This window comes from Ochotona princeps, chromosome 6 (assembly GCF_030435755.1).
Source record: "Ochotona princeps isolate mOchPri1 chromosome 6, mOchPri1.hap1, whole genome shotgun sequence".
Lineage (NCBI taxonomy): Eukaryota > Metazoa > Chordata > Mammalia > Lagomorpha > Ochotonidae > Ochotona > Ochotona princeps.
In genome coordinates this window covers 67,026,523-67,044,782 of record NC_080837.1, presented here as the reverse complement: position 1 = coordinate 67,044,782, position 18,260 = coordinate 67,026,523, and the positions used below count along the sequence as shown (strand labels likewise).

Sequence of the window (18,260 nt, the reverse complement as noted above, 5' to 3'; positions counted from 1 at the left end):
GTTGCGGCTCACCTTTGGGGAGTGAATCATCGGACGGAAGATCTTCCTCTCTGTCTCTCCTCCTCTCTGTATATCTGACTTTGTAATAAAATAAATAAATCTTTAAAAAAAAAAAAAAAAAGAATACCACTGTTAAAAATAAGCAAAGGATTCCATGTGGACATTTCTGCCTAGAAGAAACAAATAAAAAGATGCTTAACATTGTCAGTTTTCTAGAGAAGTGTAATTCCAAAATGCAGTGAAGTTCTATGTCTTCCCACTAGAATGCTTAAAATGAAAAATGGGTAATGATAATTGTTGGTGAACATGTGGAGGAATTAGAACCCTCTAATACTGCTGATGAGGATAGAAAATGACATTGCTGTTAAGAAAATGGTTTGTCAGTTTCTTGATGAATTAACAGTTATACCCCATCCAGCATTTTAACTTTTATATGTAAGAAAATTGAAGACCTATGTGTACACAAAATGTGTTTGGAAATCTTTGTGCAGGCATTATTCATAATAGCTAAGACAGGGAAAAGGAACGATGTGCCATTAGTTAATGAATAAACAGCTCTGTATATCTACAATAATAGGTATTCAAACTTTAAAAATTGAGTACTTCTGTCTTTTCTGCCTGGTTGAATCTTACAAACATTAGACTGAGTTAAAGAAGGCAGATAAGGGGGCCCGGCAGCGTGGCCTAGCGGCTAAAGTTCTCGCCTTGAATGCGCCAGGATCCCATATGGGTGCAGGTTCTAATCCCGGCAGCTCCACTTCCCATCTAGCTCCCTGCTTGTGGCCTGGGAAAGCAATTGAGGACAGCCCAAAGATTTGGGACTCTGCATCCGTGTGGGAGACCTAGGGGAGGTTCCTGGCTCCTGGCTCCATATCGGCACAGCACCAGCCATTGCGGTCACTTGTGGAGTGAATCATCGGACAGAAGATCTTCCTCTCTGTCTCTCCTCCTCTCTGTATATCTGACTTTGTAATGAAAATAAAAAATAAATCTTTAACAAAAAAAAAATGTAAGGCAGATAAGGAAGCCTATATATGGTTCCATTTACACAAAATTTCCAAGCCGGGTGAATTCTTAGAGGCAGGAAATATGTTAGTGAGTGTTAGGGGTTGGATACAGAGAGGAAAATGGAGAGTGACTACTTACTGATGCTTTATATTTTTTGGATATTGAAAAAATGTTCTGACAGTATATAATGATAATGGTTACTTTATGAGCAGATTGAAAGTCATTACATTGTACACTTATTTAAAAGGGTGAATTTTAGGTTGTCTGCATCATATTTTTTTTTTTTTAAGATTTATATTATTTTCATTGTAAAGTCAGATATACAGAGAGGAGGAAAGACAGAGAGGAAGAGCTTGCATCTGTTGATTCACTCTCCAAGCGGCTACAGTGGCCAGAGCTGTGCTGATCTGAAGCTAAGAGCCCTGAGCCTCCTCCAGGTCTCCCACGCAGTTCAGGAGCCCAAGGTATTGGTCTGTCTCAGCTGCTTTCCCAGGCCACAAGCAGGAAGCTGGATGGGAAGCAGGGCCACCAGGATTAGGACCGGAGCCCATATGGGATCCCAGCACGTTCAAAGCTAGGATTTTAGCCACTGGGCTACATCACAGGGCCCATCATATCTCATTTTAAAAAAACATTTGAAAGCTAAGTTTAACACATTTGTTTTTAATGTGAATTTGATGTTAGGCAATGTATTCTGGAAGTTGTGAAACTACAAATATATTTTTCTGAATTGTACTTTTCTTAATCAAATGAGAGGTAATTATTTACATAGGTTTGCATGTAGTTTGTCATGTTAAATGTATTTTTAATAAGAACAGTACTTTTCAAATGAAAATGGCACATTACTATTTAAGATATGATTGAACCTGTTATGCTGCATATTATTTTCATATTTTGTCCTACTGAAAATCTGTACCTTGATGTTGACATTGTAATTCCAGGAGAACCCATCCCACCAAGGACCTTGACTGAGGCTGGCACCATGGCACTTTGCTACAGTGCTGCCTGGGATGCCCGAGTGATCACTAGTGCTTGGTGGGTGTACCATCATCAGGTAATCAGGGCTGTGGGCCTTTTTAAAAAATCTATTTAGAGCTGCTGTGTGCTGGATTGAGAACTTAAATTTTGGTAATAATGAAAAGTATGTTTACAGTTTCAACTGATAGAAGGCTGTGACAGTTTTTCCTAAAACATAAAGAATAGGGTGATAGGGAGTCTCAATTTGAATACAGTGTCAGTGGAACCTTTCTGGAAGCTTTGCTTGAGCAGAGACCTAAGGAAAGAATGACTTACGCAGTTACACAGCATAGTCTTCAGTTATGCCACGCAGACTGATCTAAAAACGTCTTTCTGCTGTCCATCTTTGTTGGAACTTTCTGAATTCTATTTGGCTTTTCAGAAAAGTAGGTATATCCTCTAGAAGTGTTATTGTGCATTTGGTTTTATTAATTGCTCTTTGTTTTTTATGCTGGCATTTTTTGTTTCACAAAGTAATTTTGACACTGTTAGAGGCGCTTACTTGTTGATCCTTTATTCTGTATTTGGCTTCATGGTGCTGCTCATTTCTTTGTGTCTTGGGTGGAGGGCATTCAGTGAAGTGGCCGAGATGCTGGTCGCGGTACCCTGGTCCCACGTCAGAATGCCTGCCTCTGCTTCCGACTCCCAGCTTCCTGCTGATAGACACACTGGGAGATCACGTAGTAACGATCAAGTAGTTTGTTCTCTGCTGACCACATGACGTACCTGGAGTTTCTGGCTCCTGGGTGTGACTTGTCGCAGACCTAGCTGTCACAGGTACTGGAGGTGAACCGAAATGTGAGAGTTTCATCTGTGTCTCTGAAACAAGAATTAAGTACAATTTTCGAAAAGATTTAAAATTGATAATGAAACGTTTACATGGGTCAACTGCACAATAGTGAAAGTTCAATTCCATTATCTTCCCTTAAGTCTGTTTTCATTTTATATCTGTGTTTACTGTATGTTGTGCTATAGTAGTGTTTTGGTGGTTTTTAAGTTTTAGTTATTTGAAAGGCACAGGTCCACCCCAGAGTTCACTCCCCAAATGGCTACAAAGGCTGAGGCTGGGCCAGCCAGAAGCCCGGAGCCAAGAAAAACTTCTGGGCCTCCTGTAAATTGCTGCAGGATGGTTCAAGCATTTCCCAGGTAATAGCAGGAAACTGGATTGGAAGTGGAGCAGCACCCCTCATGGAAACTGGTGTTGCAGGTGGCAGTTTTACCCACTGTGCTGCATTACTAGCCATTATATATGAGTGTTTTTAGGAAAGCAGTAACATGGGAGATTATAGCACCTGTTCATCTAAGGAACTAAATAAAAGAGGCTTTAGTTTTTTAATGAAGAGAATTTGATATTGTTAATCCTTTAATTTAAATAACTGATTAGTTTCATAGGTGTATAAAATTTTTAGAAATAATGGACTAAGATACCTTTGTATTTTACCAAACTAAAATGTATTTTGAAATTAATTGTTTCTGGGCCTGGCGGCATGGCCTAGCAGCTGAAGTCCTTGCCTTGAATGTGCCGGGATCCCATATGGGCTCCGGTTCTAATCCCGGCAGCTCCACTTCCCATCCAGCTCCTTGCTTGTGGCCTGGGAAAGCAGTTGAGGATGGCCCAATGCTTTGGGACCCTGCACCCACGTGGGAGACGTGTAGGAAGCTCTTGGCTCCTGGCTTCAGATTGGCTCAGTTTCAGCTGTTGTGGTCGCTTGGGGAGTGAATCATTGGACAGAAGATCTTCCTCTCTGTCTGTCTTCCTCTCTGTATATCTGACTTTGTAATTAAAATAAATAAGTCTTTTAAAAAAATTAGCTGTTTCCTAAAATTAAAGATTATTTTATTACCAAAAAATATAATCTCAGAAAGGATTATATTTAGCAAATATAGTTTCAGTAAATAGAGCTTTATGATAGGTCTATTAAACTTTCCATACTTGCCTAATTTTATCTCTTCTTGGAAGAAATAAATAGACCGGTTGTGGCTCCTCCCGTGACCTTTGACGGTGACTAACATGGTGAATCTTGTCATGTGCGTCTGTCTTACTGTCAAAGGTCTGTCATTAAGGAGATCTGTGTCTTCAGAGTTTTTACAGAATTATAAACTTCTCAGGACATAGTACTGCTTCTTGAATGACTTTATCTTCTTTAGTGGGAAAAAAAAATCTCTGATTTTTAAAAGTTTATTTGTTTTATGTGACACAGTTACATAGGTACTTGGGTTCTCCCACCCCTCCCCAAACCCTCCCACCATGGTGGATTCCTCCACCTTGTTGCATAACCACAGTTCAAGTTCAGTTGAGATTCCCCCATTGCAAGCGTATACCAAACATAGAGTCCAGCATCTTGTTGTCCAGTCAAGTTCAATGGCTTCTTAGGAAGACCCTCTCTGGTTTGAAGGCAGAGCCCGCAGAGTATCATCCCAGTCAATTAAAAGCTCCAACATACCATCAGTAAAAATTTACATCATTATGGAATTAATTGACATAGTAATGAGTAACCCAAGTACCTATGAAACTGTGTCACATAATACAATGTAATTAATGAATTAAAAATAATAAATAATAATTAAAAACAGAAAAAAAATAAAATATTCATCATATTGTAAAGTGTATTTCACTTATTTTTCAGCTTTCACTGCAGCTATATAAAGTATAAGATTTGTGAATGCGAGCGGGGCAAAGTCTCATTATAACATGAGCATCCAGTTGGTTGGCTACACCATTTCTGTGTTAAGTGAATGAGATAAATGAAAGAAAAAAACAGCAGAAAAATGCTTTCATGCAATAAAAAAAAAAAAGTATTTGTTTGCAACATGGAGAGAGAGAGGGCTGGTTTACTCCTCGAATGCTTGCAATGTCTTGGACTGTGGTAGGCTGCAGCGAGGAGCCTGGAATTCCTTTTGGTTTTCCCATTTCCATGGCTGGGGACTCAAGTACTTGACCCATCACCTGTTGCCTCCTGGGTACACATTTGCCAAAAGTTAGAATCAGGAGTGGAGGCAAAACTCAAACCAAACTCTACCGCCCTGAAAGTGTTGCCTCTCTTACGAGCGTGTTTTATGTTCCTCAGGTGTCTAAAACAGCGCCAACCGGAGAATATTTGACAACAGGAAGTTTCATGATAAGAGGTAATGTTTGATATGAAAAATAGCCCTAGACTTGTTAGTATATTATGCAGACAAATTTGAGGGCTATTTACAAATATTCTCGGTACAAAAACTCATTCTTCTGACTTCACACAGGAAGTCTGTTCTGATGAGGAAATCCTTGCCTCCGTGCAGCGAGTTTAGCATTTGTTACGTCATTGTGGGCTGTGTTCCTGTTGAGGAGGACATGCTTTCGCACAGTTAAGTTATAAACGTGAAGAAGTGTAGCCTTACCTTTTAAAATAAAGGTCAACTAGACCGTTCCCCAAAAGATGAAAGCAAGGATCTGTATTTTAAAAATATTACTCTTCTGTTTATGATACCAAGACCTGTAAGTGGGAAGTGTTCTCCATGACAGACTCAGAAATTTGATTATTGGTGTCATATATTTTACAAACAAGAAGTAGAAAAAACTGATTTTAAAAACATTAATGTATGTTATCTTTTGTAGGCAAAAAGAACTTCCTTCCTCCTTCGTATCTAATGATGGGGTTTAGCTTCCTCTTTAAGGTACCTTCAGCTTCTTGGTGCCCCCTCCAACCCCTCATGATTTTCATTAGTTTTGCCCAAAATGCCATTAGTAAAAAAACTATTTCTACAGGTAGATGAGTCTTGTGTTTGGAGACATCGTGGCGAACGGAAAGTCAGAATACAGGATGAAGACGCGGAAGCCCTGGCAGGAGGCTCAAGTGAGCTCATCTCAGAAGAGATGGAACAGCTAGGTAGTTTACAAATTTTAATACATTAGTTTCTGATGGATTTTTGTTTGTTTTTGTTTTTTGTTGTTTTTCGTTTAATTTTGTTTCTGAATCCTTACTAAGATTTTATCTATTGGGTTAAGTGAAATTTCAGAAACATACCAAATGGGGTTAGTGTTGTGTCCTGGCAAGTTGAGCCTCTACCTATTGTGCCAGCATCCCATGTGGGCACTGGTTTAAGTCCCAGTGACTCCACTTCCCATCTGACTCTGTGCTAATTGGGGAAACAGCAGAGGATGGGTCAATGCCTTGGGTCCCTGCACCCATGCACCCATGTGGGAGACCCGAACGAGGCTTTGGGGTCCTGGTTTTGGACCTGTACAGTTCTGGCTATTGTAGCCATTTCAGAAGTGAACCAGTAGATGGGAAAAGCTGTGTCTCTCCTTTTGCTCTGTAATTCTAACTTTCAAATAAAAGTACATAATAATTTGTTAAGAAACCAAATCAAAATGTTTGCTGTCAGTTTTATGAAATTTTATTTTTGGAAATATTAAATATGCTTATTCAGGGTAGGTGTTGAGCCTAGCAGTTAAGACACCATTAGGATGCCCAAGTCCACGCTGGAGTTCCTGGTTTTGCCTTCTCCATTGTTCCTTAGTCTGACGAACGCTGCTGGTCAACAGTGTTAACTCAGGTTGCCCGGGCTTCCCACTGGGAGAGCTGGATTGAGTTCACAGTTCCAGGCTTTGGTGCCTAGCCTGTGTGTGCATTTAGGGAGTGAACCATTGGAGGAGAGCTTTCTGTATCTGCCCCTCCTCTTAAATAATTACAGTTTCAAATGTAAATGAAATAAACACCTAAGATATTTTTTAAAGATTTATTTGTGTTTATTGGAAAGGCAGATACACAGAAGGAAGGAGAGACAGAGAAGACCCTCCCCCGTACGTCTGCTGATTCGCCCCTAATTGGTCACTATGGCTGGAGCTGAGCCGATCTGAAACCAGGAGCTGGGAGCCGCCTCCAGGTCCCCCATGTGGGCACAAGGTCCCAAGTTCCCAGGTTGTCCTCAACTGCTTTCCCAAGCCATGAACCGGGAGCTGGATGGGAAGTAGAGCAACCGGGATTAGAACCGGCAACCATATGAGATCCCAGCACATGCAAGGTGAAGACTTTAGCCACTAGACTATTGCGCTGAGCCCAGATGATTATTTTAAGTGACAGTACTTTGGTAATGACTAGACATGTTATTTAGTGACTTTTTAGGAAAACAGGGAGTTAGTAGAATATTATTGATGAAGTTTTCATAAAAATCTCATGGATTTGTTAGTCCTACGCTAACCTTTCATGATAATTCTACAGACGGAGATGACACCAGCAGTGAAGAAGATAAAGAGGAATTACATGAACCTCCTGAAGAAGTGGAGTTTAGGGCTCAGTTTGACCAAGATGATGTTGCTGTGCAGAGTGGTGGTAATGAACTGATTGAAGAAGTCCTTGAGGAGAGCTCTGGAGACGAGGCAGAAGGGGAAGAGGCCGTGAAAGACCCAGAGCCTTCCGGTGAAGCAGAGCATGAAGGGGAGGAGCTGCTGCACTATCCTGACACTGCCATTGATTTGTCCCACCTTCAGTCCCAAAGGTGACTCAGAAACACAAGAGGGATGGTGGGGCCAGTGCACTCACAAATAATAGCAAGACTGACTTCAGAACTTACCCTCTCTGTGCTGTTCTTCAGTATTTTACCTTTTGTCTTTTCTGACTATGATTGAGTCTCATTCCTTTTTTTTTTTTAAAGATTTATTCATTTTATTACAAAGTCAGATATACACAGAGGAGGAGAGACAGAGAGGAAGATCTTCCGTCCGATGATTCACTCCCCAAGTGAGCCACAACGGGCCAGTGCGCGACGATCCAAAGCCGAGAACCAGGAACCTCTTCCGGGTCTCCCACGCGGGTGCAGGGTCCCAATGCATTGGGCCGTCCTCAACTGCTTTCCCAGGCCACAAGCAGGGAGCTGGATGGGAAGTGGAGCAGCCGGGATTAGAACCGGCGCCCATATGGGATCCCGGTGCTTTCAAGGCGAGGACTTTAGCTGCTAGGCCACGCCGCCGGGCCCGATTGAGTCTCATTCTAAAGCAATTCCCATCCAGGTAGCAAAAATACAGTAAATGGAAAAACTAGGTCACAATCAAAGCAAGCATATGGTTAGAAATGCTAATAACAAAGGTCATTCCGTGAAACAAAATAAGGTGTTTCCATCTTCAATTTCATATTGACCACCACCTGAGAAACCCATTATTTCAAAGCATACTATTTGGAATAAATTAAAAACTGCTCACGGGCCAGGATTCTTTTGTTTGTTTGAAGATTTATTTATTTTTATTGGAAAGTCAAATATATATAGAAGAGGAAAGATAGGAAGATCTTCCGTTGATTCACTCCCCAAGTGGCTGCAACAGCTGGAGCTGAGCCAGGCCAGAAGCCAGGAGCCAAGAGCTTCTTCTGGGTCTCCCGCGTGGGTGCAGGGTCCCAAAGCATTGGGCCGTCTTCGACTGCTCTCCCAGGCCATAGGCAGGGAACTGGTTTGGAAGCGGGACCACCAGGATTAGAAGTAGTGCCCATATGGGATCCCGGCATGTTCAAGGCAAGGACTTTAACCACTACGCTACTGCACCAGGCCCTACGGGCCATTGTGGCCTTCAGGTATAAAGCTTCCCACTTGCAATACCAGCATCTCATATGGGGACCAATTCAAGTCCTGCTACCTGGATACCGAATCGGCTCCCTACTGATACATCTGGGGAAGTAGTTAAAGATGGCTTGGGAATCCGTGGCTCCTGCCACCTACATGGGCAGAGAAAACTCCCAGCTTTGAACCTGACTAAGCCCTGGTTTTCTGGACCATTTTTGGGGAATGCATCAGTGGATGGAAGATACTTCTATGTCTCTGTCTCTATTTCATATAAATTAAGAAAATCTTAAACAACAACAAAGGAAAGCCACTTTGAAATCACATCAGAATTCAGTCTTCTGGTGTGTTCTTAGGCAAGTTATTCTCTATTTAAGCTGTACTTTCTTGGTGAAAAAAGAATGGTATTACTACTATGGGGTTTTGGTAAAGATTTTATGCATAAAACACCTAGCAGAAGGCCCATTGCAACAGCCTAGTGGCTAAATCCTTGCCTTGCATGCACCGGGATCCCATATGGTCACCAGTTCATGTCCCTGCTGCTGCACTTCCCATCCAGCTCCCTGCTTGTGGCCTGGGAAGGCAGTATGAGATACGGCTCAAAGCGTCTTCCAAAAAATCTGGCAGGCTCTGATGCAAAGTACCTTTTCAGTCCACGCCACTTATTTATTTATTTATTTAAGATTTATCGTTTATTTTTATTGCAAAGTCAGATATACAAAGAGGAGAGACAGAGAGGAAGATCTTCTGTCTAATGATTCACTCCCCAAGTGACCACAACGGCTGGAACTGAGCTGATCCAAAGCCAGGAACTTCTTCCAGGTCTCCCATGCGGGTACAGGGTCCCAAGGCTTTGGGCCGTCCTCAACTGCTTTCCCAGGCCACAAGCAGGGAGCTGGATGGGAAGCGGGGCTTCTGGGATTAGAACCGGCACCCATATGGGATTCCGGCACGTTCACGGCAAGGACTTAAGCTGCTAAGCCACTGCGCTGGGCCCCACTTATTAATATGTACAAAAATGGGGAAAGCATTGCAGTTTGTCTTTTTCCTAACTTGTGAAATTTGAAAATTGGTGGAATTGCCATTGTCCAAAGTCTAATACAGGGCCATTTTGGGATTTTGTAAATCAATCTCTTCAAGCCAGTTCTCTCTTGTTGTTTACCTAGGTCCCTCCAGAAGTTGACTTCAAAAGAGGAATCTTCTAATTTGGTAAACTTCTTTGAGAGTTTTATAAAAGATCATCATATTCTTTAATAGAATAATTGTTTGATTTTACTTCTTGAATATTAATAGTGATGTTATTATTTGTATTTGCTTGTTTTTTTGTTGTTGTTTTAATTTTAATAGAGTGACAGTAAATTACAGAGCCGGAGACATTTGTCAGCCAAGGAAAGAAGGTAAACATAATTTGTGTTATCTAACTGAAAACCTGCTTTTTTTTTTAAACAACTGAGTTATCATGTATCACTTTGCTACTGATATTTGCCAAATTTGTAACATTCAGTTCTAATACAGATTTCCTGTTTTAAAGATGCTAATTGTGACGGTAAACAGCTCAGGTGGTGAGGCAGAGCTTTTATTGTGTGATCATGTACAAAATGACATCTGGGTTTTTGATAGACTAGGTCTAGGATGAGTTTTATAAGATATGTAAATACAGGGCGAGGACTCCTTATTCAAAAGGCTTTAGAGGGGTTTCAGATTTCAAGAGTTTTTTTGGGTTTTGAAATCATAGACTTTACCAGTCGAGCATTCTTATGATCTGAAAATCCCAAATTCTCCTGAATTCCTAAAAAATTTTTGGAGATTGCTTTGGATTTTTGCATTACTTGTTGCTCATTCTTTTGTTTGAATTTTGGTTAGGAAAGCTTTACATAAAATTATACTTAATTATTTTGTTTATTTTTTAAAAACCAGGTCTCAGGAAGCAATTAGAATGGCAGGATCAAAAGGGGGACAGTATCTGTAAGAGTGGACAGGATTGCGTAGGTAAAGCACCTTAGGAAGCTGCACTGGTTGCTATGGAAAGCTAATCATAGAAAGTCTCAGAGAATTATTTGAATCTCTTGGCACTGTGCAAAGTAATGCATGGAAAAGGATATAAAATCTTAACATGTCTTCAGGAAGCTTTTGCACCCTGAATTGGAAAAGCACTAAGTAAAATCTGTAGAAATAATGTTGTATAAAAATGATGAATCTACCAAAGATATTTCGGAAATGTGTTCAAAGCATGAGACATCTTCAAGAATTTCATGGGAATTTATAAAAAAAAATGTGCAAGGATTTAAAAATTTTCACCCCAAAGTGAACTAACTTAAACAAGAGAGACTATTTTCAATGGAAAGATGGATTCAAAGAGCGAGAGACAGACCAAGAAAGATCTTCCATCTGCTGGTTCACCCCCCACATGGCTGCAGAGGCTGGAACTCAGCCATTCCCAAGCCAGGAGCTGGAGTTTCTTCTGGGTCTCCCGTGTGGATGCAGAGTTCCAAGGCTGTGGGCCTTCTGCTGCTTTCCCAGGCTACAAGTATTGAGCTAGATGGGAAGTAGAGCAGCCAGGACATGAACTGGCGCCCATATGGGATGCCTGAGCTTGCAGAAGGATTATCCAGTTGAGCCATCTTACCAATCCCTGTGAATTTACCTTTTAATTCTATTTTCCATGAACATTTTGAAATGCCCTTGCAAATTTTGAAGATGTGTTAGCAGTTAGGTAAGCAAATATAAGGAGGAACATTCCAAGAAGAAAATAGTGTTTGTAAACTGGGTAGATTGGAGAGGTGAATTTACAACAAAAATGGAATGACAACCTAAGAGTTTTAGATTTTATCTCAAAACTGATGTGAATAATAGGTTTGAAAGACTTTGAGTATGAGATACATATAATTACAAAATACCATGAAAAAGTCCAGATACAACAGTTGATGGAGAACATGCTGGAAGAAGCATGGGTGAGTAGGAAAGGGGCAGGGACCTGGACCAGAGGCAACAAATAGAAAAATATCATCACAATGAAAAGATTTTCCCCTTCCTTCTTAATATCTGTCTGTTTATACAAATAACCAATCCATGGATGTTTCATTGAGTGTCCAAGATATACCGAAGACCATATTGGTCCAAAAGCTGTCAGTTCAGTGCCTGTCCATCAGGGTGTTCAGTGGCCGACTGGACAGTGAGTAGGCTTGGCTGAATGGCATGAGGAATGGTAAAGCGATGGGTGATGGATGTGTTTCAGCTTTCTCCTCTGATGGCCTCATCAACTTTAAGTACTGTAAAAACTATGGCCTGGTGACTGTCAGATGAAGCAGAAACCACTTTCTAGAACACATCTTTTTTAGGGCACTAACGTTTTGAAATTCTAAAGCTTAGACGTTTGCATTTCATTTGTATTTAGGGAAATGAAGAAGAAGAAATTTACAAGTGACTCAGGAGATTCAGAAATGACAGAGGGAAAAGACAAAGAGAGTACTGTACCCACCGAGGCTCATCTGAATGCAAGCAGAAATACTGCAGCTACACAGCCAATGAAACGAGGACAAAAGGTAATCAATTAGGGATGGTTTGGTAAAGTGAGCACAATGTGGGTCACCTATCAAATTGTGTAGTGTTAGGTTTTTCTCAATTGTCATTTCTATTTGGCTTTCTAAAAGCTGCAAATAGAGTAGCAAAGACGTGGAATATGGGATTAACCACTGTGCTACAGTACTGGCTCCTTAATATATATATTTAAATTTATTATTTAATAAATCTTATTTGTTTTTATTGGAAAGGCAGATCTACAGAAAGAAGAGACACAAATATCTTGCGTCCACTGGTTCACTCCCCTAGGGGCCAGACGGCAGGAGCTGAGCCAGTCCGAAGCCAGGAGCCGCTTTCAGGTCTCTCACAGTGCAGGGTCACAAGGTTTTGGGCCTTTCTCAACTGCCTTCCCAGGCCACAGGCAGGGAGCTGGAAGGGAAGTGAATCAGCGCCCATATGGGATCCCAGCACATGCAACACGACGACTCTAGCCACTAGGCTATTGCATCGGGTCCAAAACATTAAATCTTTTACTGTACCATGCCTGGCTCATTGGTTTTTAAAAGTTTATATTAAAAAAAAAAAAACTAAAAAAAAGTTTACATCAAGCAGAAGATGTAGACAAAAAGACTTTGTCTGACTTCCCTAGAGGAAAACTGACAAGATAAAGGTTTGGGAAACATGGAGAGGTCACTGTGACAAGCTCCTTAGACCTCTAAGATCATTTACATGGCAGCTGCCGATTCATGCAGGATAGAACGGGAGACTGACATTTGCCAGTCATTCAGCTGCTAAAAGGGAGAGCTGATCTTTACTGACAATTTAGCTTACTCAGTTTTCTTGTTCAGTTATTAATGTTTTTGGTTAGAGATCTTACATTAAAGATCAAAGAGGAAGTAGATATAGAATGTATTTTTAAACATAATCTGAAAAAGGGTTATGATTTTTGTCAGTGTATCTTTTTAAAAATTAAGTTTCCTTTTAGTATTTATGAAGATGTTTCATGATCGTTTAAGTTCATGATGGTCAGAATTTCTTACACTTTTTCCCAGTAAGCCTCAAATAAATGCATATGGAAGACTTCAGTATAATAAAAATATAAGTTTTTAATATGAACATGTAAATCCACCTGAGATTTTAATTAACAGGATAAAATTCTGAAGTAAGTTCCAAAGAATAGCCAAGGATGTTATAAAAAGAGTCATGAGGAGTAGTGTCCCGATTATATAGTAGTACATTATAAATTCCTAAATTTTGAATTACGAATTATTAAAACATGGAGTTAAATAAGAATTCGTAGGGCCTGGCACAGTAGCCTAGTGGCTAATGTCCTCACCTTGAATGCACCAGGATCCCAAATGGGTGATGGTTCTAATCCCGGCGCCCCGCTTCCCATCCAGCTTCCTGCTTGTGGCCTGGGAAAGCAGTAGAGTACAGCCCAATGCCTTGGGACCCTGTACCCATGTGGGAGACCCAGAAGAAGCTCCTGGCTCCAGATTGGCTCAGTTTCAGCTGTTGTGCTCACTTGGGGAGTGAATCATCGAACGGAAGATCTTCCTCTCTGTCTCTGCTCCTCTCTGTATATCCGCCTTTGCAATAAAAATAAACGAGTCTTTAAAAAAAAAAAAAAAGAAACTCACTAATCCTTACTTCTGTTATCAGAAAATAAATTCCTCAGCATGAGTACTGTAGTTTATCCATTTTTGTAGAAAACTTGCAAACTTTTTTTAATTTGAAAAGCAGTTTTTACAGAGGAACAGAGGTTAGAGAAGGCGTTCTGTGTACTGGTTTATTCTGCATGTGGGCATAGCAGGCAGAACTGAGCTGATTCAGAGCTAGAATCCAGAAGCTTCCTCCTGGTCTCCCACAGGGACATGAGCCCAAGGTCTTGGGCTGTTTTCTGTTTTCCCAGGCCATAGCTAGGTTGGAAGTGGGGCTGAAAGGTAAGGACCTGGCCACAGGATCGAGTGCTTAGCATGCTGTGCCTCTGCACAGATTTTTTCAATAAGCATTTTTAAAAAGTCCCAGTTTTTAAGTTTTGGCTTGTTTTACAAATACTTGCTTATTCTACTGAACTTTGGTATTAATTTGAAAGGCAGAGTTACACAGAAGATAACATCTTTCATCCCATGGTTACCTCCCATACGGCTGCAACAACCAGGATTGGGCCAGGCAAAAGCCAGGATCCTCACTGATGTGGGTTTTGGAGCCCAACCATTTTGGCTGTCTTCTGCTGCTTTCCTGGATGTATTAGTCGGGAACTGGATAAAGCGCAGCAGATAGGTCTCAAACTGGCACCTCTATGGGATGCTGGCACTTGCAGGCAGAGACTTAATGTGCTATGTTGTAATGTCTCTCTTTACTCTTTTTCCAAGTGGAATCTTTGATTTTACAGAGTAAAATGAAAAAGATGAAGGAGAAGTACAAAGACCAAGACGAAGAAGATCGTGAACTGATCATGAAATTGCTGGGGGTAAGTGACAACAAAAAGAATCTCTTTTGCTTTTCAGTGGGCATCCAGCTCCTATCTAGCATAGTAAGTATTCAGGACATTGTTTAAAAATAAATCAAAATAGTGTAATAGTAACTGATTTTTGTTCTGCAAATCAAAGTCTGCAGGTTCAAACAAAGAAGAAAAAGGGAAAAAGGGGAAAAAAGGAAAAACAAAGGATGAACCTGTGAAGAAACAGCCTCAGAAACCCAGAGGTGGACAGAGGGTTCCTGACAGCCTTCAGAAAGCAAAGCCGCCCATTGATGTTGTCACTCACGAGGTACAGGACCTAGCTGTGGATGATCCGCAGGATGACAAGGTACGGCGACACTGTTGTCTTCATCCTGGTGACCAACCCATCCCAGGGTTCCCAGACATGGGCCTGGTGCCGAATGCTATTCAGGATGCAATGTCCTTTTTTAAATACAAACTGTAGGATCAAATTGTAGCACCTACGCATAAACCTGCAAAAATACTAAATTATGGAGAGGCATAAAAAGTCTGAGAGTGGTTTTACAGTTAAAAGTACTGGTTTTGTCTGGGTGCAAAACCAGTGGAAGTAAACATTTTCCTAGTTAACATGGTCACCCAGTTGTTTTACCAATAGATATTACTATAAACATTTTGAGATTTAAGATGCCAACTAAAGCATCACAAAGTTATAAAGCATCTTAAAGTTATAATCATTTGTTCAGTGTAGTGCAGTAATGTTTAGGATTACATTCTGTTTTTCTTAATGAACTGTGTTATTTAGTAATGCTAAAACCAATTTTGTCTCAAACATGTATGGCATTCCCAGTCTAAATCCTCGACACATACTCATTAGTGGTATTAAATTTGCATGTTCTTTCATAGGTAGGTGCTGAAGCCTCAGTGCTAATATAATTGTGGAATCCCTGTTTTTCGAACCTAAAATACTGTGTAAGAACAGTATTAAGAGGTGAAGTCTTGAGGAAGTGATTAGTGGTAACAGGTAGAGCCTGTCCGCAGGCAGGGCTGCAGAACATGACCCAGAGCTCTTGTAAGAAACGGCAACACGACTCCACCTTCTTATCCAATGGTATGGAATTTCATTTTAATTTATAACTTCTTTCCACATAGGAAGACCAAGATCTGGATCAACAGGGAAATGAGGTATGATATTTGTGTGGGGGTTCCTATTACCAATCCTGTCATTGTAACATAGTTTCCATCGTCTGATTTAAACTTTTAAAGTATGCTGTGGAGCTCTGGAGGCAAGCTTCCTGGGATTGAATCCCAATTCTGCTACCTGTGCAAACACGGAAATATTTCTTGAACTTCAGTTTCTGCAGCTGAACAGTAGGATAGCATTTGTCATCCCCATTGACATACCAGGGGAGTTGCTTTGAGAATAAAGGTTAACAGAAGTAAAGCATTTAGCAAATGCCATATGGCAAACAATTACCATTCATCACGAAGCATTTTATTGTTTATTCATGTTAAACAATAGGGGCAGTTTTATGCACAAATGACAAGAAGCCTGGAATTTCTTAAGCCCAGAGTTGCTCAAGCTTGTAACTGTTAGCACTTTGTAATAGAAGGTTATCCATCTTACAAATGTTATCTGCTCTCTAAATGCCAGTGGGACCCTGTATTCTTCCCATCTCCAGACACTGGCGGGTAAAAAAAAAATCTTCCCAGGAAACTGTTGGTCTCCTGAAGTGTCAGACCAGTTTCCATACAATAGACTTACATGTGTTGTCCAAACATTTTAGTTCATTGCATTGTGCAACTTAACATAAACTTTAAGATTCATTTATTTCTATTACAAAGTCAGATATACAGAAAGGAAGATTCCCCCGTCCAATGATTCACTCCCCAAGCGAGCCACAACGGCTGGTTCTGTGCCAATCCGAAGCCAGGAACCTGGAACCTCCTCTGGGTCTCCCACGCGGGCGCAGGGTCCCGCATTGGGCCATCCTCGTCTGCTTTCCCAGGCCACAAGCAGGGAGCTGGATGGGAAGCGGAGCTGCTGGGACCAGAACCGGCGCCCATATGGGATCCCGGCGTGTTCAAGGCGAGGACTTTAGCCACTAGGCCAAGCCGCCGGGCCCCAGACTTTTCTTAACTGCATCCATAGGTGGTAGTAGGAAACCACCGTTTTTACTTGCTCTTCAAGCAAAACTAATTAGTAAAGGATATATTTAGACATTGGTTTTCAACTGCTTAGAACTATACAGAGTTTGCTTTAAGACTGGTACAAATTATTGTTTTTTTTCTATTTTCCCTTTTTAGGAAAATCTGTTTGATTCTTTGACAGGCCAGCCACATCCTGAAGATATACTGCTGTTTGCCATTCCAATCTGTGCTCCTTACACCACCATGACAAACTATAAGTAAGTCACCATGAGCTTACTTATTAGCACAGTTCACACAGTGACTTTTACGAATTGTTTCGTTTATCTAACACATGTCATTCCCTTTTTAAAGATACAAAGTGAAGCTTACTCCTGGAGTTCAGAAGAAGGGAAAAGGTATTTTAACTTTGTTTTCCTGAGTTACATTTCTAAACACTTCTGTGAACAAAAATAGACTATTTTATTTTCTATATACAGCTGCAAAAACAGCCCTGAATAATTTCATGCATTCCAAAGAAGCAACAGCAAGAGAGAAAGATTTATTCCGCAGTGTAAAGGTAAGATTTCCTTTAGAACTCTAAGGGAACTGGTCTAACGTAGCATTTTCTACTAAAAAAAAAAAAAAGCCAACATGTTATCTCTAAGCACAAGATCATTTGAGCTAGTTAGTGCCTTTGTTTTAGTATGACGGAGGGTATGTAACTTACAGAAATGTGGCTGACCATACTGGATATGAAGATACTCAGTTTTTTGTTTTTTTGTTCTTTTTAAAGGACACAGATTTATCAAGAAACATTCCTGGTAAAGTGAAGGTGTCTGCACCCAATCTTCTGAGTGTAAAAAGGAAATAGGTGAAATAAATTCTAAGTATTTGAGAAGATCCAGTTTTACAACTCTTTCCAAGTTTAAAGATGAAAACACCATGTAATAGGATGTCCACACTTAAAAATGAACTGAACATTATCTTATGTTTGTCAAAGGGACTTGTTTTCTCCAATTTTATATAGACGAAGCACTGACAGTATTTCCTTACATGTTATGCTAAATACATATATAGTTACTACACATTTTCTGAAAATGAGGTTAATACTAAGTATTCATATCATGTTGTAAAACTGGACGGAGGAGTGATTTCATTATTTGATCTATTGCCTTTTCAGTAGTCTGATGTCTGAAATAGATACATCTATTACTCATGGGCTAATCAGTTGTTTTCTGTGATGAGGTAATTACATATTTAGGATTATCTCCTGAGAACTCTAAAGGACTTGGAATCAATTTTCTTTTGCAGTCACCTGTACTTGTCAATAATTAATCAGATGTAAGATACTAACAACTTTCATGACTCAGCTTATGAAATACCTATAAGAAATTGGTATAAGTCTCAGTATACATCCTCACTTTTTTTCTCCCTAGTAACCTGATTCAATTTTCTACTATTTTCAATCTCTATTAATTGCTACTAACATTGAGTATATACTATATCAGAAGTGCACTTGAGGATTGCTAGTGACCACACTTAACAAAGGAGATAAAATGAATGGAAGTAACAATACTTTAAGTTACAAAATTTACTTTCCAATTGACTGGAAAACACC

At 40.3% G+C, this 18,260-nt stretch overlaps 1 protein-coding gene across 1 annotated transcript in view; it reads left to right on the top strand.

Moving 5' to 3' along the window:
• NEMF (nuclear export mediator factor) overlaps positions 1–17,542 on the top strand; it is a gene marked incomplete at its 5' end in the record, with an annotated part of 52,454 nt that extends 34,912 nt beyond the window's left edge. The window contains 15 exons of the mRNA XM_058665411.1: positions 1,950–2,062; positions 5,094–5,151; positions 5,621–5,679; positions 5,771–5,891; positions 7,227–7,503; positions 9,720–9,762; positions 9,901–9,950; positions 11,948–12,095; positions 14,468–14,545; positions 14,685–14,882; positions 15,665–15,697; positions 16,820–16,920; positions 17,015–17,058; positions 17,140–17,219; positions 17,436–17,542. Coding sequence (XP_058521394.1) covers positions 1,950–2,062; positions 5,094–5,151; positions 5,621–5,679; positions 5,771–5,891; positions 7,227–7,503; positions 9,720–9,762; positions 9,901–9,950; positions 11,948–12,095; positions 14,468–14,545; positions 14,685–14,882; positions 15,665–15,697; positions 16,820–16,920; positions 17,015–17,058; positions 17,140–17,219; positions 17,436–17,513 — 1,481 coding nt within the window. The remainder of the gene's footprint in view (positions 1–1,949; positions 2,063–5,093; positions 5,152–5,620; positions 5,680–5,770; positions 5,892–7,226; positions 7,504–9,719; positions 9,763–9,900; positions 9,951–11,947; positions 12,096–14,467; positions 14,546–14,684; positions 14,883–15,664; positions 15,698–16,819; positions 16,921–17,014; positions 17,059–17,139; positions 17,220–17,435) is intronic.
• Between the last annotated feature and the right edge of the window lie 718 nt (positions 17,543–18,260).